This window comes from Myotis myotis, unplaced genomic scaffold (genome assembly GCF_014108235.1).
Source record: "Myotis myotis isolate mMyoMyo1 unplaced genomic scaffold, mMyoMyo1.p scaffold_m19_p_1, whole genome shotgun sequence".
In the NCBI taxonomy this organism is placed as follows: domain Eukaryota; kingdom Metazoa; phylum Chordata; class Mammalia; order Chiroptera; family Vespertilionidae; genus Myotis; species Myotis myotis.
This window is the reverse complement of record NW_023416313.1, coordinates 44,198,844-44,223,430: the sequence shown is the minus strand read 5'-3', so window position 1 is coordinate 44,223,430 and position 24,587 is coordinate 44,198,844. Positions and strand designations below refer to the sequence as shown.

General features: G+C 36.0%; 1 protein-coding gene across 2 annotated transcripts; it reads left to right on the top strand.

Moving 5' to 3' along the window:
* Positions 1-1,043: 1,043 nt before the first annotated feature.
* Positions 1,044-18,969, top strand: SULT1B1 (sulfotransferase family 1B member 1). Of its 2 annotated transcripts, XM_036335582.1 has the most exons (8): positions 1,044-1,149; positions 1,479-1,679; positions 2,202-2,330; positions 7,424-7,521; positions 9,003-9,129; positions 9,949-10,043; positions 14,044-14,224; positions 17,388-18,969. In XM_036335582.1, exons 2-8 carry the CDS (start codon positions 1,532-1,534, stop codon positions 17,498-17,500), a joined length of 891 nt encoding a protein of 296 aa, XP_036191475.1. In that variant the 5' UTR covers positions 1,044-1,149; positions 1,479-1,531; the 3' UTR covers positions 17,501-18,969. The 2 variants fall into 2 exon arrangements, with proteins under 2 accessions (XP_036191475.1, XP_036191474.1); XM_036335581.1 differs by lacking the exon at positions 1,044-1,149 and having other exon boundaries at positions 1,366-1,679.
* The last annotated feature ends 5,618 nt before the right edge of the window (positions 18,970-24,587 follow it).

Below are 24,587 nucleotides of genomic sequence, written 5' to 3'. Positions count from 1 at the left end.
TTCTTTAAGTTCTTGTCTTGCATCCACAGATAATTGTGCTCTTTTGAATGATTTCCATTTTGAGCATGCTTATAGTTAAAAGATTTTCTATGAACTAACTTTATATTTAAAAGTGAATATCATAATGAACCATCTTCCAATGTATCTGGTTCAATGAGATTAGTATTCTTATATTTTCCAGTCCTACCCCCTGGACTCATCTCCCAATATTATTCTGAAATCATCGTCAGCCACTAGTCACAATGAGCCATGTTAATTCAGGATTAATCCTCCTGGGTTTCTAAATTGGTTACACCCACATCCTAGATGTGACCAGGGTGTATTCAGATCAGCTGCTTCATTTTCATCTTGTTGCTCATACCATTAATCTCTTACATTTTCACAGTGTGGAGAGCTTGTGCTTTTTTGTCAGGGAAAGTTTGCTTTGTCAAAGAAAGATTTCCTTATAAACTGTAAACCTCTTATTTGAATAAGATAAATCACGAACATTTGTTGACTTTGGGTAGATCCCACCCATGGTAGATTTGCACTGTGACAAAGGGAGCAGAGCTGGGAAATTAAGTCTATTTCTGGGTTGCCATTAACTTGTTTTGTGTCTTTAAGCAGACTGCAAACATGTCAGTATAACTGTGTTCAATATGTTTGAAAAGTTGAGACAGGGAATATATAATCATTCCCAAAATGATTTTCTAGAGATGAAAACCACAATGTCTGAAAAAAATGCACTGGATGGGATTAACAACAGATTACACATTGTAGAAGAAAGGGTTAGTGAACATAAAGGCATAGCAATAGATATCATTCAAATTAAAACACAAAAAGAGAAAAGGATTTTTAAAAACGAATAGGACATCAGTTAGCTGTTAGAAATTGTATGGGGTCTCAAATCCCAGAAGGAAGAAGAAACATAAAAAAGATTTGGAGAAATAATGACTGTAAAACTCACATTTCTAAGAAGCTTGATAAACCTGAAGTATGCATGCATGAGCACAGATACACGCCCATGAAAACAACCACACCAAGGCACATCGTAATTTAATTGCTCAAAATCAGTGACAAAGAACTTACAAGCAGACAGAGAAAACAGATGCATTCTGGACAGAAAAAGAATGGAAGGAAAGAAAACAGATTTCTATAAGGAAAAATGAGGTAAAGTATAATCATGAGTGATACACTTACTTTGCATTAAGTCCAGATAGTTTTTAACATAAGTCTCTGAAGCCTGATTTTTTAAATTCAAAGTAAGATATGCAGTTCCCTTTCCTTCCAAAGCTTCCACCAAAGACCTTTGTTCTGCTTGTCACTGGGCCAATTGCTGCTCTTGCAATCTACAGCTATATACCCACAAAAATGCCCTTTGTATTTAGATCTCTGTGCTCAGTGTGTTAGAGGCCAATTTTACTTTGTGCCATGTTGCGGTCTCTTATGAATAACATCAGTTACTCAGCTTCTGATTTTCATTCTCTTTATTTCTCCAGGATTTGACTATAAAAAAAATATTCTATTAAGAATCTGTACAATTTGGTACAAAATGACTACTCCCAAAGACGTCCTGAGAAAAAATTTGAAGATGGTTCATGGCTATCCCATGATCTATGCTTTTGTGGACAACTGGGAAAGGATTGAACAGTTCCACAGCAGGCCAGATGACATTGTGATAGCCACTTACCCCAAATCAGGTGAGTTCTGTGGCCTGTAAAATGCAGGTCTCATATCAACTTTTGTTTTCTGAAAATCATCTTCTCTATAAAATCATTATTGCCAAAACCGGTTTGGCTCAGTGGATAGAGCGTCGCCCTGTGGACTGAAAGGTCCCAGGTTCGATTCCGGTCAAGGGCATGTACCTGGGTTGCGGGCACATCCCCAGTAGGAGATGTGCAGGAGGCAGCTGATCGATGTTTCTCTCTCATCGATGTTTCTAACTCTCTATCTCTCTCCTTTCCTCTCTGTAAAAAATCAATAAAATATATTTTAAAAAAAAAAGTCACTAAAATCATTATCATCCTAAATAAAATTAATATGCCTATCAGTCAGTCTAGCAATCTACTTCAAATATATTAAAATGGGCATTTGGGGCATAGAAAATGAAACTGCAGAATTAAGTTTCTAATGAAATATATCATGATGGCAGGCTTCCAATAGGTACTTTTCCCCTCAGATTCAGGTTATGGTTTATAAAAAATGTTGCTTTTTTGCCACAGGTACCACTTGGGTAAGTGAAATTGTGGACATGGTTTTAAATGATGGAGATGTTGAGAAATGTAAGCGAGATTTTATAACTGTGAAAGTTCCAATGTTGGAAATGGCTGTCCCTGGATTAAGAACGTCAGGTAATTTTAAACCATTTGGTAATTATTGTTTTGCAAGATTATTTATCTAACATATTAATTATTGTGTTTATGATTTCCACTAAAAATGGAGTGAATTTGGTAACATAAAATAGAAGTTTGAAAGCAATACAATAACGGCGGCATATAGAGAAACTGCAGTTTTAGCCTATGACATATTTGGGTATGGTAACCAAAAATGAATGAGTTTTGTTGTAGGAAACAACTAAAAACTTAGTTGATAATATAAAAATTCCTTATATATATATATATATATATATATATTTTTTTAAAATATATTTTATTGATTTTTCACAGAGAGGAAGGGAGAGAGATAGAGAGTTAGAAACATCGATGAGAGAGAAACATCGATCAGCCGCCTCCTGCACATCTCCCACTGGGGATGTGCCCGCAACCCAGGTACATGCCCTTGACCGGAATCGAACCTGGGACCCCCCAGTCCACAGGCCGACGCTCTATCCACCGAGCCAAACCGGTTTCAGCTAAAAATTCCTTATATTTTATTGACTTATTGTGTAGAATTTGGTGGAGTAGAGCAATAAGTTCCTAATTTAGAACTTTGCTGTAGTTAAATAAATAAATAAATAAATAAATAAGTACCAATCCCTTTTAAAAATAAATTTATTAATAAAATTTACTTATTATTTCACAAATATTTATTAAGTGTTTCCAAATAATTATGTACTATTATATGAACTAGATACAAGATGATTAGTAAATTAGATGTCCTAACCACAAGAAACTTATGGTAATATTGAGACATTAAATAAATAAACTACCAACATGTGCATATTATTGGTCTTATGTATCCAGAGAATAGGACTCTATGAAAGAGAACAATAGGAGAGTTTACTTTAGACTGGATGATGAGGAATATCTCTCCTGAATTGAGACCTAAAACCATGCATATGGTTGGAGAAAGCATATTTTCCGGAAGGTGAAATATTAGCCATAAAGACCTAAGTGCAGAAAAGGCATTGGCATAGTCCTAGGATTAAAAAACAAAACAAAACAAAACAAAACAAAACGAAGAAACTACAATAACCAACAACAACAATGAAAGAAGGGAAGAATGGGATGCAAAACAATTGGAGGCTTGCTGGGGACAGATCATGTAGAATTTGTAATTTTTAAGAAACAGTGAGCTGGGGGTGCGGGAAGAGACTGGACAAAAATCGTACACCTATGGATGAGGACAGTGAGGGGAGGGGTAAGGGCAGAGGGTGGGGTGGGAACTGGGTTGAGGGGAGCTTTGGGAGGAAAAAGAGGAACAACTGTAATAATTTGAACAATAAAGATTTATTAAAAGGGAAAAAAAAGAAACAGTGAGCTGAGAGAGAATCAGAAAAGTATGTTGTCCTGAAAGCAAGTGAGAGGTGTTAAGAAGTAAGGCCTGGCTCTCTAGTGCTGTTGGAAACCCAGAATAAGTACAGTGAAGAAATTGTACAACAATTTAAAGAGCAGAATCCAAATGCTATCGCCTACTGGAGCTAGTTGTTTACACAGGCAGAGAAAGACCAACTGGGCATGTGTCCTTTTTCCTGTGTGGTTGCCTGAAGTCAGAGGGCAAATGCTAAAGCTTGGAACTGAAGGACAAGTAACCAAATGAGTGTTAGAGTGACCTAAGACTCGAGGCCCATAGAAAAGTATGAAATAAGAAAGTGGTAGAATCAAAGTAATCAGGAATAGGGGAGTCGGGGACTGTTTGTGGGAGACGGGGGCTGGAGGTGGTTAGTAAGGCTGTGTAGCATTGCCGGAGAATGAGCAGGTGAGGTACACCAGGTAAAGGAGGATAAATTGGCACTCAGATTTAGTCTGGAGCCTGAATGTAAATACTTGTGGTGTCATTACATATTGCCAACATTTATATCTGTGCATGAAAAGGGTTCATTTAAAGGATATCAATGGCAAAACAATTACAAGACAGAAGAAAGTTGAGGAAGGGAAAAGGAGCAACAATGTGGGAAAACTCCACAAAAGAAATAAACATGAGTTCATGTCATGGCACTGAGGAATAGTGAGTTGTGGAATGTTATGATCTCTCATTTCTATATGCTGTGTAAAGTGGCTGTAACTACCATGTCAGTAGAAGCATAATGAAATAGGAATTTTATAGATGTACAATTAATCTTTTCTTATAAAATTCAGGATAATCAATTGAATCTGAAATTCAGAAAACAATTTTATTTAGTACTAGAGGCCTGGTGCACAAAAATTTGTGCACTCAGGGGTAGGGGGTCCCTCAACCTGGCCTGTGCCCTCTCGCAGTCTGGGACCCCTCGGGGGTGACCACTTGCTGGCTTAGTCCTGCTCCCCAGGGGATTGGGCCTAAGCTGGCAGTCAGACATCCCTCTGGCAGCCTGGGAGCCCTCTGGAGATGTCCACTTGCCAGTGGGGAGCAGGCCTAAGCTGCAGTCGGACATCCTTAGCGCTGATGAGGAGGCAGGAGAGATTCCCTCCACCATTGTACTGGCAGCCATCAGCGTGGCTTGTGGCTGAGCAGGGCTCCCCCTGTGGGAGCACACTGACTACCAGGGGGCAGCTCCTGCATTGAGCGTCTGCCCCCTGGTGGTCAGTGTGGGTCATAGTGACCAGTCATTCCCAGTCTTTCTGCTGTTAGGGTCACTTTGCATATTACCCTTTCATTATATAGGATAGAGGCCTGGTACATGGGTGGGGGCTGGCTGGTTTGCCCTGAAGGGTGTCCCGGATCAGGGTGGGGGTCTCGCTGGGGTGCCTGGCCAGGCTGGGTGAGGGGCTGAGAGCCATTTTCAGACTGGCCACACCCCCTTCAAGAGGGGCGTCCTGCGGGGGTGCCTGGCATACCTGAGTGAGTGGCTGATGGCTGTTTGCAGGCTGGCCACAGCCCCTTTAGGGTGGGGGTCCCCACTAGAGTGCCTGGCCAGCCTGGGTGAGGGGCTGATGGCTGTTTGCAGGCTGGCCAAGCCCCCCAGTGGGGACCCTCACCCCATGAGGGTGTGGCCATCCTGGGTGAGGGGCTGATGGCTGTTTGCAGGCTGACCATGGCCCACAGCCACCCAAGCTCCCAGTGGAGGCTGCCTGGAAGCAGGTATCTGGGATTTATTTATCTTCTATAATTGAAACTTTGTTGCCTTGAGTGGAGGCCACAGCCTGCCAGGGCAGGCAGGAAGCTTGGCTTCCTCCATCACCGGGGCAACCAAGCCTCCTGCTTGCTCTAGCTCTGTGGCTGCCAGCAGCCATCTTGGTTAGGTTAATCTGCATATGGTCACTCTGATTGGCTGGTGGGCGTGGCTTGGGGCATAGTGGAGGTGTGGTCAATTTGCATGTTTCTCTTTTATTTGATTAGATAAGTATATCTCAAATATTACATGGGAGATACTTATACTAAAAGGCATCTCTTGTTAATCTGAAATTCAAATTTAACCAGAATTTCTGCATCTTTATTTTCTAATTCAGTGGTTCTCAACATTCCTAATGCTGCAACCCTTTAATACAGTTCCTCATGTTGTGGTGACCCTCAACCATAAAATTATTTTTGTTGCCACTTCATAACTGTAATTTTGCTACTGTTATGAATTGTAATGTAAATATCTGATATGCAGGATGTATTTTCATTATTACAAATTGAACATAATTAAAGCATAGTGATTAATCACAAAAGCAATATGTAATTATATATGTGTTTTCCGATGGTCTTAGGCGATCCCTGTGAAAGGGTCATTCGACTCCCAAAGGGGTCTCGACCCACAGGTTGAGAACCACTGTTCTAAGTCTTCCAATTCTATCTTCATTGATATTAAGGGGTTTTCTTAATACAACCATGTGCTATGCACTACTCTCTAGAAAGCATTTGTTGGTAAACAAAACAAACACTATCCCTGTGTGTTTGGGGGTGGTGACAAGGAAGACACATGAGAACTGACAATAAACAATGGTAAATGGATGATGAAACAAAAATAAGTGCTATATAGAACATTTTAAAAGGATGTTTTAGTAGAGAGATACTGGGTGACTTTTTAGCATCTGCAATAAAATTTTGTAAACAGGTGAAACATAGGATTGCTTTGAATGAGTGAGTCAGATAAAATTTGGGGCAGGTGTGTCTTCATATTCAAAAGGTGGGAAGATAATGTAGGCTTAACAGGTAATCTAGATGTTAAACTGGATATAAGTAATATTGTGACTTTATGATTTATTGTCTTTGAAAACTGAAAGAGGAGATGACAAATAATGAGACCTTGATGAATCTATAGGAAATGACATCTGTAACAGCTATATCTGGTATATGATAAAGGCCACGAGTCCATTAAGAGAAAAGTAAGTTAAAAGGATTAGCACAGCTCTTCCTAGCCTATGTCACAAATTCTCTGTCTTTACTCCACGAGTGCCTTCAGACTGGCCAAGTCGCTTATGTAGTGAGATCCTCCTGATTCTCACATAGAAAATAAATGGATACTTTCTGCCTCAGGGGAGTTTATATAGCCTTTGTCCAAAGACTTCAACCACATATTAGTTGTATGACTTTGGGGAATTCAGCTAACACCTAAAAGTTGCACACCATTTTCATTTTGCATATACATATGACACATAAAGGAAATAATGAAAATGCAGAAAAAAAAGCTGATGCTACACAAAAATGACATCACCGTTACTATAATAGCTGATGTAAAACTATAGTTGATGTGAAACTTACTAAATATTAATATCTCTTTGACATAGAGAAAACATTTTTATAATTATTTATAACATACACAGGTACGATAAAACCAAAGTGCTAAGATTGATAGTTTTACTCCTCATTTTGGAGATGCAGAAAGTGAAGCATAGAGACTGGGCTACTTTCACATGTCTCACAGTGAGTCAGTGATAGAGTTAGGATTTGAATCCAAGGAGACTAATCTCATATCCTATGCCCTGAACCATCATACAATATCGCCTCTTAGAATCTGGGTAAATAATGCCTATGATTAGTTTAAAATTCAGTGACATTATATACTGTTCAGAAATATTTTGAAAGGCTGGTTGAGAAAATCAGGAAATGCAGGGTCCTTGGAGACTCTAATATCTCTATATACCAAACTAAATTTCCCCAGGTGTAGAGCAATTAGAGAAGAATCCATCACCCCGGCTTGTGAAGACACATCTACCCATTGATCTCCTTCCTGAGTCTTTTTGGAAGAACAACTGCAAGGTGCCAGTCAATTTTTTAATGTGACTCTTGACTCACTCACATAGTAAATAATTGCTCAGATGTTTTATTTACTTGTTACCTTGAGAACTGAGCTACATAAGAAAGTGTTTCAATGAATGTGCTTCAAATATATTTTTATCCTCACCCAAAGTTATGTTTTTTATTGATTTTAAACAGAGAGGAAGGGAGGGAGGGAGGGAGAGAGAGAGAGAGAGAGAGAGAGAGAGAGAGAGAGAGAGAGAGAGAGAGAGAGAGAGATTGACTTATTGCCTACCTTATGTGCCCCAATTGGGAAATGAACCTACCACCTAGTTAACTGCCCTGCCTGGGAATTGAACCTGCAAACTTTTTGGTGTATGAAACAACATCCAAACCAGTTGAGCCCCCTGGCCTAGGGCTCAATTATTTTAGTCTAATCCTACATACTAAAGGTTTCCAACATTATGTAGCAAAAGGATTCTCATCTCAGCACAATATTGCTGCTGTTATTTCCCAGCTGTCTCCGGTAGTCTGGTCTTCTCTGAAAATTCAACATAGGATGTTCTTTTGTGATTGGTAAAATTCTCTGGTGAAACATTTATGGCTGGATATTTGTTTTGGAGAAATTTTAAATTCATTTCTTTAATAATCGTGGAGCTATTCAGATTATCTATTTTAGCTGACTTTTGCTAGTTTGTGATGTGTGAGAAATTCTAAGTTGTTGAATCTTGTAAATCTTGAAAAGCTATTCATAATATTCCCTTTATTCTTTTTTTAAAAAATATGTTATTTTATAGGAAATTTATTTATTTTTGGACCAATTTTAGGTTCACAGCAAAATTGAGTGGAAGTCAAAGCGATTTCCCATACACATTTTGCCCTCACACACATTTAGATTCTCTGTTGTCATCATTTCCCACCAGAGTGGTACATTTGTTACAATTGAGGAACCTACATTGACACATCATTATCACCCAATGTCCATAATTAGGAATTTTTCTTGGTGTTGTATATCCTATGGATTTGGAGAAATACACAGTATGGAATTGGAATTACACGGTATGTAGCCTTTACAGATTGTATTTTTTCTATCATGCATTTTACATTCTTCTATGTCTTTTCATGACTTAATAGTCATTTTTTTTTTTTTTTTTTTTTTTTTTTTTTTAGTGTTGAATAATATTCTATTGTCTGGAGGTGCCACAGTTTTTTTACACTCACCTACTGAAGGACGTATTTGTTGCTTTCAAGTTTTGGCAATTATGAATAAAGTTGCTACAAACAATCATGTGCACATTTTTTTGTGTACCTTATTTTTTAACTCTTTTGGGTAAATACCAAGTAGTGCAATCGTTAAATTGTATGGTATGAGTATGTTTATTTTTAAAATTTTTAAATTGATTTGTAGATATTTCATAGATTTCAAATATGTTGCTTTCTTTGCCTGTTTGTTCATTTTTCTCTTTATAAATGCCATCCATTTCTTCCTTCTCCTCCTGCAGATGATTTATCTGGCTAGAAATGCCAAGGATGTTGCAGTCTCATATTATCATTTTGACTTAATGAATAATTTGCAACCTCTTCCTGGCACCTGGGATGAATATCTAGAGAGATTCATGGCTGGAAATGGTAGGTAGACCTTGGTTTAAAATTAATAAGTAATTTTTAATTTTTAATAATACTATTAACTATTACTGCTATGACTTTTCCTTTTAAAACACTTATTTTTCCCAGTCAGTAACAAGTATATTCAAATACCATTTAAAAAATTAAATCAAATATGTCTAATATTTTCCTATGATATTCAATATAAACTTGGTGTTAAACATTGGCATGCCGGGCCGGCATGGTTCAGTAGTTGAGTGTCACGGTTCAATTCCAGGTTAGGGCACATGCCTGGATTGGGAGCTCAATCCCAGTAGGGGCCTTGCAGGAGGCAGCTGGATCAATGATTCTCTCTCGTCTTTTGATGTTTCTATCTCTCCCTATCCTTTCCTCTTTGAAATCAATAAAAAAATATTTAAAAAAACAAAACCATTGGCTTAATGAAAATATTCTCTAACCTCTTTTTAGTTGCTAGAAATCCATTCTCAATTTCTGCTCATGATAGAAATTGTTTACCTTGTCAAAACCATTAGTAAAAAATGTTATACACATATTCATAGTACTTCGGTAAATATTTAATATGAGTACTTCATAAAAAGAATAGTCTCCTTCCATGTGAGGCTAAGTATAACCTATTGAAGGTAAATGTATTTTCAATTGAAATGCTTCCTTGTACCTTATATTTTAAAATCTGATTATTTATAAATTCATGGTTAAATTGCCCTTACATTCTCAGTTCCTTTGATTATTAACATCCACAAAATGGTTGTACAATTTGACTTATTTTTCAGGAACAAATTTTTATGAATGCTATGGAAATAGATTTTTGTTTGTTTGTTTTAGTGGCCTATGGTTCCTGGTTTAATCATGTTAAGAGCTGGTGGAAGAAAAAAGAAGAACACCCAATACTTTTCTTGCACTATGAAGATATGAAAGAGGTAAAATGGTAAAAATTCATTCTGAATAATTCCTCAGTACATTCTGGGATAAAAGGATTAATATAAAATTTTCAAAATGATATGGTTGCTTTTCCAATTCTTCATGTCTGCTTACCCAAATCTTGTTCAGATCATTAATGACTTTCTAATTGTGAAAACTTTAACATTTTTATTCTTCTGATCCTATTTGTTTTGAGTACCTTTACTTTCTGAAAATCTTTCCTCCATTTAACACATTATCACTCTCTCATGGTTTATTAGTGTATCTCTATCACTTGGTCATTTTTCTTTTTAAGCTGTTTGCTATATTTTGGTGTTCATGCCCATGCCCACTATTACCAAAACTATTTATGTGCTAGTAATGTCCCCCAAACTTTATTTTAATTCCTACACTGAATTCAAACCCATGCTTTTATTAACATGAACACCAAATTTAATATGTTTAAAACTAAACTTACCTTGCTTCTTTCTCTCCAAAATGTACTTATTTTCTTCTTTTCTTCTCTTTTGGTTAATGATGTTAGTTATATGTCCATTCAGTTTTCAAAACTTGAAAGTAAATTGTCCTCATTAGCTTCCATATAGTGAATCTAGTTCAACTAGATCCTGAACATCCCATGGATTCACCTGCCCTACTATATTCTTCAAATGTGCTCCCCTCCTTTATTTTTTTACTACCTCCCTCTTAGTCAGGGTCTCATAATTATTCATCTAGTCTCCTTATGAACCAGTATTAGTTCAAATACTACTGCAAAGCTCCAGGCCTATTCAGGGGCTATTTTACTCAAATTAGGCAAATATGTAGGTGTGTGCATGCACACATATGGGAAATATGTGGAAATCAAGTTTCTCTAGTTCTTAAAAGCCTGGGCTTACAAATGAGAATACTTTTTAGATTTTCAGGTTCATGAAGGAATATACCATAGCTACTATTCTTGTGATTGCATCCACAATACTTAATATAGCACCTATATTGTGTGAATAATGGATTGCTTGAATGAGTTAATAAATAAATGAGTAAGCAGTATTAAGAAACATTTTAGTGACAATCCCATTTTGCATACCAGAAATCATGTTCTGGTAAAATCTCCCTTGCTCCATGTATTTCTGATTAACCCCCAGATTATTTCTCACATCATATCTATAGAGTCCTCAGTGTTTCTGTTCTGCACAGGCTCCCACCTCTGTCACACTTGTTTGCAGCCCATGGAGGATCTGTGGTCTAAATCTTACCAGTGTTTGAGGCAATTAATGTCAACTTGGTGGCATACACAGCTGTAAAACTAAAGTGGTGTTGATTAATCATATTCAGTTACCTATTCTTTATAAGATATAAAATTGTTCTTCTGTTCTAAGTATCTCTCTTTCTACACACATGAGTAGCACTTGTTAGCTTTATGAAAAGAGCAATTTTTCCTTCTTAATATAGTTCCTTTTCTCCACAGAATGGAGAAATACATTTCCTGATCTGGGCTGACATCCAAATTCTGAGTCACACATCATGCTGTCTCCCACATGACACTCTGGTGTCAACATTTCCTCTTTATTCAGTTAACATGCCTTATTCAAATCAACTCATTTATATTGATTGATTTGCAGTGTAGTCTAATCAGCTTTGTAAGCATATCCAGATACTTGAATCCCACTCAGATCTTCTACACAGATAATAATTACTAAAATATAATGTTTTCTACTGCCACACAGATATTCCTAGACAATGCTATATAAAGAGGTATAATATAACAATATTAGAGCAAAATTACAATTACATATCAAGAATAAAATTCAGAGAGAAGCCTAATTAGTTGCATCTAGTTTATGAGTGTCTGCATAAATTCTCAATGAGGTGAAAGAGAAATGCAGGAGAGGGAGATTCAATAGGAGTAAGAACCCTGTATTTGAATTTGTGCTGGTTTATAAAGCAAAGTCTCCATTGATAGTTTGATTATGGCCAGATTATTCTCCAAACACATTGAATCCCTAAGAGAAATTGCTCTCTATTCCCCTGTTCATCTAGGTGTTTTCCTAGTACTACTACTAATTTTTCTTTTGGCTTTTTCTTCACTATCATCATTTCTGACTTTTTACTCAGTCTAAGCCAGGGGTGGGCAAACTTTTTGACTCGATGGCCACAATGGGTTCTTAAACTGGACCGGAGGGCCGGAACAAAAGCATGGATGGAGTGTTTGTGTGAACTAATATAAACTCAAAGTAAACATCATTACGTAAAAGGGTACGGTCTTTTTTTTCAATAGTTTTATTCATTTCAAACGGGCCAGATCTGGCCCGCGGGCCGTAGTTTGCCCACGGCTGGTCTAAGCATTGCCACCCCTTAATTAGCCATTTTATTTTTCTCTCATCAAGGTCGCAAACATAAACTATTATCATAACTTCCCTTCTAGAGACCTCCCTTCCAAAACATACACGTGTATGCTGCAACCTTTTGCAGTGAGGATACAGGATCTGAAGAGGGGGCCATGCACAAATGAAAACACGAGACAAGAAACATGAATTTAGAAGGCATGGGGGGTCAGGTGGAAACCTCTCTCTAGAGAAGTTCTCTGACTTCTGGCCGGTCTGCTTTTATTTACTTGAATACACATTTGCGCTTAGCAATGCATACAGGCATATCAAAGGTAAAGTTTGGTAAACAGTAAAAGGATTATCAGGTTAGGGAATTGCCTTCAGCATTGAGCCCACAGCAGGACAATATCATGCTGATTTTCAGCCCTGCTGAATATGCTAACTACTGTTGGTTTTAGCCTCTGGCATGTGTATAAATGCATGTGCACACATACAGGCACAGAGTTAATAAGACACATTATTAAAAGCTGTTTCTTTCCTTTGGCATTACAGATACAGTCCAAATCCTTCAACAAGATATCTAAGGATATTCCTAATTTAAACCCAACTTATCTTTCCAGTTTTATAGCCTCTCTCACTCCTACAAAAATCTCAGATCTAACTCCAACCATTTTGTGTGGGTTTTTTTCCCTTGAACTATGAGACACTAATACCTCCAAGAGTTTTAATTTTTTCATCATTGAAAATTCACTGTCCAACACCTCAAAAGACCACACATGTTGCTAAATTATATTCACCATTTTAAACTCAGCATAGATATCACTTCCTCAAAGTCTTTCTAGACATATCCATCCAGATTTTAGTTTGGCATCCTAAAAAGCTATAAAAATTAAAATTATGTCATTAGAATATGGAAAATGACCCATTTCTTATATTTTATTCTTTTTATCCTCAATAGGTAATGGATAATTTAGGTCTCAATGACTTTGCTCATTTATTAGAGTTTATTTTTAATAATTTATGTCTAAGCAAGGTCTAATCAGTATATCTTAAAGCAAGTATACCTGAAGTTTTCCATGAATTTATTATTTTTGTTTTTAAATATTGTTACTAAAAACAAGAAAGAAAAATTTAAAAATATGTCTATTGATTTTTTTTGGAGAAAGAAGGAAGAAGGATACAGAGATAGAAACATCGATTAGAGAGAAGCATCATTGATTGGCTGCCTCCTGCATGCCCCCTACTGGGGATTGAGCTCAAAACCTGGGCATATGCCCTGATCAGGAGTTGAACCAGTGACCTCTTGGTCGACACTCAACCCCTGAGCCACACTGGTTGGGTAAAATAAGTTTTTATTAAAAGCAGAAAAAGAGAGGTGGGAAGAATAAAAAGATACTGGGTCTCTAAAACATGCACAATTCAAATCTGATTACAAATTGAGCTTACAATGGGTTTTAAGATTGTTTTCTATAAGTATTGTTAATATTTAGCTCAAGGTTTATTCTTATTGTACTTTTAATGTAAACTAAAAATATAAGATTTGTAACAAACAAAACATTTCTACTCTATTTTTGCTATAAACATAAAATATTGATTTACTATTCAAAATAAACATTTATGAATACATATTATAAATATTATAGTTTTTACATTATATTTACCATTTTCTTGGATATGTTTCTTTACCCACTAATAGAATCCAATGCAGGAAATCAAGAAGATTGCTACATTTCTAGAGAAAAACCTAAATGATGAGATCTTAAATAAGATCATCCATCACACCTCATTTGTAATGATGAAGGACAACCCTCTGGTGAATTATACACATATACCAAGTTCAGTGATGGATCACAGTAAATCCCCTTTTATGCGCAAAGGTGAATATTTTTCTAAGTTTATCTTTTGTTTTTATTTTGTTATGTATTACTCTGAGATTAGGATTAACTTTGTGTCTCTACCAAATTACTTAACCAATTTGGGTATCAATTTTCTCATCTATAAAATAAGGACACTAAAAATACTAACCACACAACATTGCTGAATCAGATTAGAAATTATTAAAGGAAATAAAGCTTATAAACCTATTGTCAGAATACCTTGAGTATTTGATACATATTTCTCCTTGTATTTGCTACTCTGCTACATGGGAATGGTCTTGTCAGTTCTAATATGAGTCATTCCAAATTTGTTATATCTAAATCCTCAATCTTTGCTAACTTGGCATAGACCTCCTTCTCAGTGAGAAACTAATGTCATTCCTTATAGTACCATGCTCTTTAAAGTCCCCATATTATTTAGGAAACTTTGTTAAAAAAGATTCACCAAGAGAAAATACTTTTTTGTTTTTACACTATGGGAAGTTTTGCTACCTAAAACTTACTTCCATTGTGGCTCATTGTATATGATTTGTGTTAAAATGTTTTACTTCCATTGTGGCTTGTTGTATATGATTTGTGTTAAAATGTTTTATTAATGACAAAAATAATGCATTTAACAAATTATTAACTTAAACAAATTTGAGAAGTTATCCACTTAATAATACCACCCTCTGTTTTCAATATTCTTTACTGAATTGGAGGGAAAAGGTAGAATTTCAGTTGATGCACTGGGAAGTAAACATAATCCTGGGAAAGTATTGGGGATAGAAATGTGTAGAGAAAACCCTTAATTTTGAAAGAGTATATGGTTAAATTTTTTATAAAACATTTTCCTCCAGAATTTATTAAAATGGAAAATAGTTTCAGTGTTTTAAAATTGTGTTTGATTTTTAAAAATGCTACATTTAACCTTTCAAAAACGGCTTCTGGTATAAGAAGGCAAAGCAAATTTTTCATTGTGAATAGTGCATTACAAATTTGAATAAAGAAAACTAATAATACACACTCACACATCTTCTGATGGGAGACTAAGAAGAAAAACTTTATAAAACAAGACAAATATTTTATGCCAGGTCATTGACTGAAATTTCTAGAATAGTTTTATCCCCAATAATATGAAAATTGATACCATTGCATGATTCTCATTAGAATATAGCAATAGAGGAAATAAGTTCAGTATCTGAATCATATGGTTTCTCTGACTTCAACCTAAAAGAGCGCATGCTGGCCTAATAAGAGAAACAGTTTTACATTCCCTTCAGAAATGGTAAAGGACATGTCCTATATGGTCAGATTGACCTGAAATTTATGTAGACTCTGCCACTCCCCAAATTCATGACATTGAACACATTAATTAATCTGCCAAAACTAAGATTACATCACTAAAAATATGGAGAAAGTACTAAAATCTATGGCACAGGTTTTGGGGGAAGATTAAGGTAAATGATACATAAGCATTTGGAATATTTTTCTGATCATAAATAATACATTAAAAAGTAGCAAGGCTTATTACTTTAAACAATTCAAGATACCTCTATCCATTTATTTATTCATGCATTCAATAAACATTTAAAGAATACACACTCATTCATTAAGTTATATGTAGGAAAAACTTCATAAATATTTATAGTTAGCACATATCCTGTAGAATATGCAAGGTTGAATGGCACATGCATCTGCTTCAGGAGGCTCATAATGCAATGCAAGAGACATACATGTAAATGGATGCTGAAAAGGGCTCAAAGGGCCATTCAAGTCCTGAAGAATTCTATGTCAAATAAACCAATGTTATAATTTAGCCACACAGTAGTAAAGGTAGTAGGGGCAGGATAAATGATGTCCAATATTTATACCTGTGTCCCAAATTTCAATAAAGCAGAACAATCTGGGCTTTGGTCAACATTTATTGTATCTGAAAAAATTTTTACACTTTCCTTACTCTTATAATGCATATATATTTATATGTGTTAATTTATATTCAAAACAGAAGATCATCGGAGTACTTTATATGAGTCTTTACTGTTTAAACCTGTGCTCTCTGTTTTTTAATATCTTCACATAGGTACTATCTTGAATATACACAACCCTCATATACATCCCTAAGAGCTCTTGCCATCACGTACACATAGAACAAAGAATAATAACTAGGGAAACAACTTAAGGGGATGTTTTTTATTAAAAGGGCTTGAAATATTCACCAAACCATCACAAGTTAATATAGATACAATGCAATAGGACATATTTAATATTTCATAATATAGCAAAGTAAATGTTTCCTCCAAGCACATTAACAGTAATAAATATAAGAATCCAAGTTTAAGAAACTAAATAAATTTATATCACAAAAGTTTACTTTTGTAAAGATAATTCAGGAATGTTATGTCTGATGCTATTCTTCTCATCTAAAATGCAAATATGATATGTCTACTGAACTCAGAAATAACAAGTATCATATAAGCTTCATAGCATTCTCATGTATGCATAAGTATGAACTGATACTTATTAGCTCTCTATTTTATGGTTTGGTTGTGCTGTTGACCACTTCTTTGTACAGTTTCCAAAAGTAACTCATGGAATAAAATAAGCCTGACCGGTGTCCAGTTATAATCCACTAGAGGCCCAGTGCATGAAATCATGCACAGTTAGCATTCCTAGGCCTAGCCTGCAATCAGGGCCATCTTCCACCCAGTCACCGCCAACCACTTGGTTCCCTATGGCTCCCCATTCGCCATGCTGCGATCAGAACCTGCAGGCCAGGGGGTGGGGAAGGGACTGAGAGGTGGTCAATGCACTTCATAGCGACTGGTTGAGTGGTCATTCTGGTCATTATGGTTGCTGCCCTTTTATTATATAGGATAACTTGGGAAATTTATAAACTCTAAAAGGATTTCTTTCAGGAAACTCCACATTGTACATCCCATAAATCTGTACAAGAAAATTAATCCTTCTCAGAAAGTGTCTTTAAATGTTGGACTCTATAGTTATAAGTCACCTTCTAGGTGGGAGGAATTACCAGTAAAAGAGAAATGACATTTTAAAGTATTCAAATACAAAGAAAGTCTTTCTTCAACTTTTCTAACCTTTTCTTTTGTTATATGCTAGCTGTACCTTCATAATGAAAATATTTTATTCCTTCACATGTTTTTGTATTTCTTATTTTTAGGGATTGCAGGTGACTGGAAGAATTACTTCACAGTGGCCCAAAATGAGAAATTTGATGCCATTTATAGGAAGGAAATGTCTGGAAGTACACTGCAGTTCCGCACAGAATTTTGAAGAGCATACAATGCAAATCTAAAAGAATTGACCTGTAATTTGTTGAAACAAGGATAGTTGTGATTTGATGTGCACAATCAAATGGGGTTTAAAAGGGACAATTGTGCTTTTAAAACTTTGATTTTCCAGTGTCATTAATCAGTTCCCAGTTTTGCTCCTGACTCTGAGCTTCCGAATTTTATAAAGTTAAGAGCAATCATTACCTTTTTGTAGACTATTCTTGCCTTTTCCTAGTACTGCCAAGAAAATAGTTATCCTACTCAATCTCCATATATTTGGTCTAAAAATGAAGTTTCCCTCCCTATTAACATGGCCCAAGAAATGTTTGCACTCTGAAACCATCTTTCCTAGCTCTGCCCTTATTTCCCTTTGTTGAAAACTTGGTTCTGGACACACTGTACCACGGCTGTTTTCGGGGTTTCAAGCTGTTCCCTGAATCATAGCTCATGGCCTTGTGATGTCTCTATTTTGATAACATGCTTCATGTCCCACATCATGTAGTTTAGATTTTGGAAATGTGTGTGTCCCTAATCTAAGTATATCCCCAAATTTCTAATTTCTGAGTATCTAATTTCTGAGTTTACTAAGGTGAAAGGTCATTAGTCTCCCTTGGACTCTTTCCTGAGAACTGGACCTCTACTCTGAGACCTTGACTGGGGGCTGGAATCTGTTTTCTGGGGAGAATACTTCCTAGATCTTATCAGCCTCTTATCTTCTGAGAATTGTCTATTGTTGGACTCTGGTCTCCATTTGGGAACTTCAGTTTATTTCCTCTTGTGTCTGAATAGGATTGGGTCCCTTAATACCCCAGAAAAGATCATAACTGAAGATAAAATTTCCCAATCTGGTGTCTAAGGGATGTTCTCTAGGCTGAATATCCACTATGCCATACCAAACATCCCTTCTTTCCAGTATCTCTCACTCTACCTCTCAGTTTGGGCTCTTTAATGTTTCCTAGAACATTTATTTGTTCCACCTTTGCCTTGGAAGTAATTATTTTTTTATCTTTCTATGCAGCAAGACCTTTGCCTGTAAGTCATATTTCATGTGCCAAGTTAAATGCCAAGCCTAAGTTCCCAAACTCAAGCTTGGTTCAAATGCCCTGGGCACTTATTCGTTTTGGGGAGGGGTTCTGACACATGACAGACACCCTGAGGCACAACTGAGATGGCTACAATAACTTGGGTACAATATTTTGCCTTTATAGGCAAATCTCTGCTGTCAGCCACTGCACCTGGAATAGCTCTCAAGCTTGTAACTTGTCTTTTTCAACCCCCATAGGGGACTGATCTAATGCCAACTGCAAAGCTCCTAGGAGTGATATAGCTATGCTCTTAGAGATAGTTGTTTTGACATTTATTATCTATCTTATGTATTATAAATTATTTCAGGGAATGAAATGTGTGTGCATGTTCCTTAAAACATTTTAATTAGCCGAAACCGGTTTGGCTCAGTGGATAGAGCGTCGGCCTGCGGACTGAGAGGTCCCAGGTTCGATACCGGTCAAGGGCATGTACCTGGGTTGCGGGCACATCCCCAGTAGGAGATGTGCAGGAGGCAGCTGATCGATGTTTCTCTCTCATCGATGTTTCTAACTCTCTATCTGTCTCCCTTTCTCTCTGTAAAAAATCAATAAAAATATATTTAAAAAAAACAAAAAAAAAACATTTTAATTAATGTTGAATAGCTAAGAGTATTGTGGAACAGTTCCAACTTTCTAGAATACTCTTGCCAACAAGAAGGTAAAGCCAATCATGTATCTATTTGCTTTATTATCTTTATTCATAATAAGCTAATGTGGTATGGACTTCTGATGCTATGGTTTATTTTAAAAAAATGTCTCTGGACTAGCCTTTAATCTGTGTAATAGATTGGCTGCACTAACTGCCTCCACTAGCAGGATAAAATAATTTCCACTTTCCCTAGTTGTCCTTTGTGGAAATATGTCTCTGTAACTGGATTTTACTCAAAAAAATTGAGTGATCTTTAACTCTGCTCCAGGTAGTTTTCTAGGCACTGTGGATAGAATGGAAAAAACAGTAGAATATAAATTGTCCTTATATTTCTTACAGGTCGTTGCCTTTTATCCATGTTTTAATTTCTTATTCAAATGGCAACATCCAGGTTCACTTACTTCTCAGGTTGCACCACACAGTAGCACTCCCATTAGAATTATAACTTTAAAAGTACTGAATAGTTTTTGTGACTATTCAGAGAACTGCCACCAAATTAATTTCCCTGAAATAGTGAATTTATCATTATCCCCCCAAGCAATCATTGCTATAATTAAAAAAAAAAAATAACCCACTTAGATGAAGCTCATTCTATTTCCCTCTAACCCATGGCACCTGATGTGAGGACAGTAATAGCAAATATGTGGCGACGATGTGATTACTCCCTCTCTCATGGCACCTCACTAATAAATTCAAGAAATTATTTTTTAAGAAACAAAAGTATGGCTTAAAAAATCTTTTCATTGTGACATTCAAAACAAGTACTGGAACTTGTTTAGAGTACCTATTGTAATAGGTACCTATTATGAATCTTTGTCATTATTGGTAAAAAGGAAAGAGGCAAAAAGACTCTCAAAGGAACAGTATCTTGGATTGTTCTTTAGTGAGATACTTAAACTTTAAAAAACCAAGTAAATAAGATTTTAGTTTTCTCATCTGTAAAATTAAGTAATCAGTTTATATTTCTTCCATATCCTAAAATTGCCTGACTGCATTTGCCTTCTACATTCTGTGTAAACATATGTAAATGTATACATGCAAATGCATGTTTATATGTAAATGTATACACATATCCAATTGGTTCTGTTCCTTTGATGAATACAGTACATATTCTAAACTTTATTGCTGATCTATGTTTCCATGAAAGTTTTGGACCAAGTCATTTGATCATTCACAGTTATTGGATAAGTATTGTGAACTTCCAATGAGTTGGAAGTATTTAAAGCTATAAGAGTCCTTCCCCGTAACTTTTCTATCAGATAGTGTGAAACACAAAGCATTCAAACTTATATGCCAAAATCTACTAGCAAGGAGGTCAAAATATAGCCATACCTCCTTGTTCTCTGCCCTATTAAGCACTAAATACTTGTCATGAAAGATGCTCCTGAGTGAGATGGAAAACTCTACTTAAGAGTAGTGAGAATCTGGTGACCAGGTCAGAATTCTGCTGGTAGGGCATCATCTAGATCTGGTGATCTTAAAAGTTTAGCTGTAGTACCTTTAAAAGAATGGCAAAATGACTTTACCAAAATTTATCATCTAATCTTTAATTACCAATGCTACATATTTACTTAAAGCAAATATTTAACCTGATAAACATTTCAAAAGTTGGAAAGCGTTGTTAATTAATATATACTGTTTCCAATTCATTATTTCTGATAGTAGTTTTTTTTATTGTGTGCTTTAAATAACTTTTCATTAAAACTTTGGGATTTATAATAGCATGTTCCATCTGACACTTCCACTTACTGGGAATGCCAGTCATATTATCACATGAGTCACATCAGATTTATTTTTATTAGTATTTTATCATTTTATGGACAAGAAGATCATGTAAATTCAGATAAGATGTAGGATTCTACAATATTAATAATCCATCACCAACATAATAGCTTCTCCTTTGCAGAACTTGCATAATTATAAACCAATTGACTTAACACGTTTTAGATACATTGGAGAAAATATCAAGTGCTCTTGAGTTCTAAGGTCAGTGTATTGGTTAGCATTCAACTTGACCCTTTAAAGAAAAGATTATACAAAAAAAATTATTATCTTAATAGATGAACAGACCTTGAAGAAAAAGAGAAATGAATAGATTTGCCATTTACTAGATCTCAGTAATACTTCTATTTTTATTGTCTAGTCTTAGTGGCATTTAAATGCAAAGGTTTATGGGTCATACTGCAAGGAATCCCTGGGGTAAAGGGTGCTTCAGAGGCTGCCAATGGACTGGAGATGTGGCAATAGAGGTGATGGGCATTTGCCCCCCGTCCCCTGGTTTCAAATACTCCAGTTGTGTTTTGTTTTTTTTGTTTTTTTAAATAAAGCTTCCATCTAGAACAGTTTTAGATTTGTATAATTATTCCCAAGATAGTACAGAGGATTCCTGGATACCCCACACCCAATATCCCCTATTAGTAATATTTTACATTAATATGGTATATCTGTCACATTTAATAAACAAATATTTGTATGTTACTATTACCTACAGTCCAGACATTGTTTAGGTTTCCTTCATTATTTTATAATGTCATTTTCTATCCCAGGGTCTCATTCAAGGCACCATGTTACATTTAACCATCTTGTCTTCTTAGTTTTCTCTTAGATGTGAAAGTTTCTCAAACTTTTCTGTGTGTTTTTTTTTCTATAATCTTGATATATATTTTTTTGAGTTAGCTATTTTGTAGAATGTCCTTTATATAGATACTAGAGGCCCAGTGCACGAAATTTGTGCACTGGTGGGGAGTCCCTCAGCCCAGCCTGCACCCTGTCCAATCTGAGACCCCTTGAGGGATGTCCGACTGCCCATTTAGGCCCGATCCCTGTGGGCCTGATCCCTAAACGGGCAGTCGGACATCCCTCTCACAATCCAGGACTGCTGGCTCCCAACCGCTTGCCTGCCTGCTTGCCTGATTGCCCCTAACAACTTTTGCCTGCCAGCCTCATCACCCCTAACCACTCCCCTGCTAGGCTGATCAACGCCTAACTGTTCCCCCGCCAGCCAAATCTCTCCAAACTGCCCTCCCCTGCAGGCCCGGTCGCCCCCAACTGTCCTCTGCTACTGGCCTGGTCACCCCTAACTGGCCTCCCCTGCTGGTCTGATCGCTCACAACTGCCCTCCTCTGCAGGCCATCTTGTGGCCACATGAGGGTGGCCATCTTGTGTGTTGGAGTGATGGTCAATTTGCATACTGGTCATGACTAATTAGCATATCCGGCCATGACTGTGAGGTCATCGTGACCAATTTGCTCTTTTATTAGTATAGATATGTAATATTTTTATCATGGCTATGATAGGATAATGTGTTTTGGGGAAAAAGACCATAGAGTTAAAATACCATTCTCATCACATGACATCAAGGATATATACTAACTATAAGACTTATCACTGTTGATGTTGACCTTGATCACCTACTTGAAGTAGTGTTTATTAAAGTTACTCTTTTTTTTTCTTTCCATATCATACACTTGGAAGAAAATCACAGTCTATAGCCTAAACTTAAGAAGCAGGGAGTAGCCCATCAGTAGATGAATGGATTAGAAAACTGTGGTACATCTACACGATGGAATACTATGCTGCTCTAAAAAGGAAGGAACTCTTACCATTTGCAACGTCATGGATGGAACTGGAGAGCATTATGCTAAGTGAAATAAGCCAGTCAATGAAGGAAAAATACCACATGATCTCACTCATTCATGGATAATAGAGACCATTATAAACTTTTGAACAATAATAGATACAGAGGCAGAGCTGCCTCAAACAGATTGTCAAACTGCAGCGGGAAGGCCGGGGAGGGTTGCGGGGCAGGAGGTAGGGGGGTAAGAGATCAACTAAAGGACTTGTATGGTTTGCCTTCTGAAAGGTAGAAATTATTTAGAATTATTCTGCTTGGGAGATGTTTTAAATTTCTCCTGCTATTTATTTATAATTTATTTATTTATATTAGTAAGGACTCATGGATATTTATTTTATAGTTTTTGTTATAATTCAGTAATACTGTATTTTCTTGCTCAAATTTTTCCAGTTTTGTCCATTGGGAACTCTTTAATTTCCTGTTCCATGTTTTTAGCTGGCTTCAAAATGTATATATATATTGCAAATTACTGAGAGTCAAAGAAGTTTCCAATTTTATTAACATATATATGAATATACTGCATATATCAATTGTATAGTATAAAATTAAATAATGTATATGGAGTAATTATTATATTTTATATCTTGTTAACATTTGCATTGATCATTTATTAGATGCCAGGCAATCTTGTGGAAGTACAAGTAGACCTGTCATACATTGAGGAAACTCAAACTTTTGCTAGGCTTTAAACCTAAGCCTGTTTAACTCCAAAATGTCATTCGCAACTGCTCTATGACCCTATAAATAATTATATATAAATAATTGCCTTCAAATATTAGGTATTAGATCACTTCTTAAAACATTACCATAAACATAATTAGGTAATGGTGTCCAAGATGACAGTGGAAAGGTTTCAAGCTCTATCCACTCTCACAGCCCAATTGTTGAAGGGACATTGCCTATAAACCTGTGAAGATTAAGTTTATTAATGCTTTCCTTCTATAAGCTATGTCATGTTGTTTCTTGTCATGTTTAAATAAAGATGACAATACCATAGTTCAAGGTCATATGAGTTAATGTAATTTTTGAGTGTTGACTTAAAAACTATTAATTTGAAAGAAATATCTCCAAAAAAAGTCTCCATTAAAATGCATTATGTCCAAGTAAATGACTAATAAGACATTTTGTGTAATGCACCATATTTATAAGATGAGGACTGACCGTACTCTGTTCTGTTCTCTCCTTTAGGGAGGGAGAGAACAAGCTGCCATAAATATTGTGGAGAAACTTCCCATGCAACTTTAAATATGGGGGGGAAAGGAGATAGAACAAAATATTTTCTCACAACTTGTGCTGTCTCTATCTCCTCCCTCCAGTCTTATTAGCAGGAGTACCAAACTTCCTGAGTTTACTGAACACTTATATCAAGAAAATACGATTCTTGTGGTTCTCCTTGGAGATTCTGATAAGATAGCCTGAGACAGGGTGCTCCAAATTACGCATTTTACATAAACATCAAAGCCTACTCAATGACTGTATTATCTGGTGCTATTTCAAAGTGATGAAGGTTAACTATTCTTGTTTCACAAGTAACTTCCAGGTAGATGAATGGATGAATAGATCATAGATAGCTGATGATAGATAGATAGATGATATATAATAGATAGATAGATAGATAGCTAAGATAGATAATAAACAGATATAATGAATATCAAGACACTTCTATTGTATTTGAATTTATCTTTAGAAATGCAAAAAACATTAATCAAATAAAACTTAA

Coding starts and splice junctions, on each gene's coding strand:
- SULT1B1 (XM_036335582.1), top strand. CDS start 1,532: ATGACTACTCCCAAAGACGTCCTGAGAAAAAATTTGAAGATGGTTCAT. Junction 9,130..9,948: donor GAGATTCATGGCTGGAAATG/GTAGGTAGACCT, acceptor TGTTTGTTTTAG/TGGCCTATGGTTCCTGGTTT. Junction 14,225..17,387: donor ATCCCCTTTTATGCGCAAAG/GTGAATATTTTT, acceptor TCTTATTTTTAG/GGATTGCAGGTGACTGGAAG.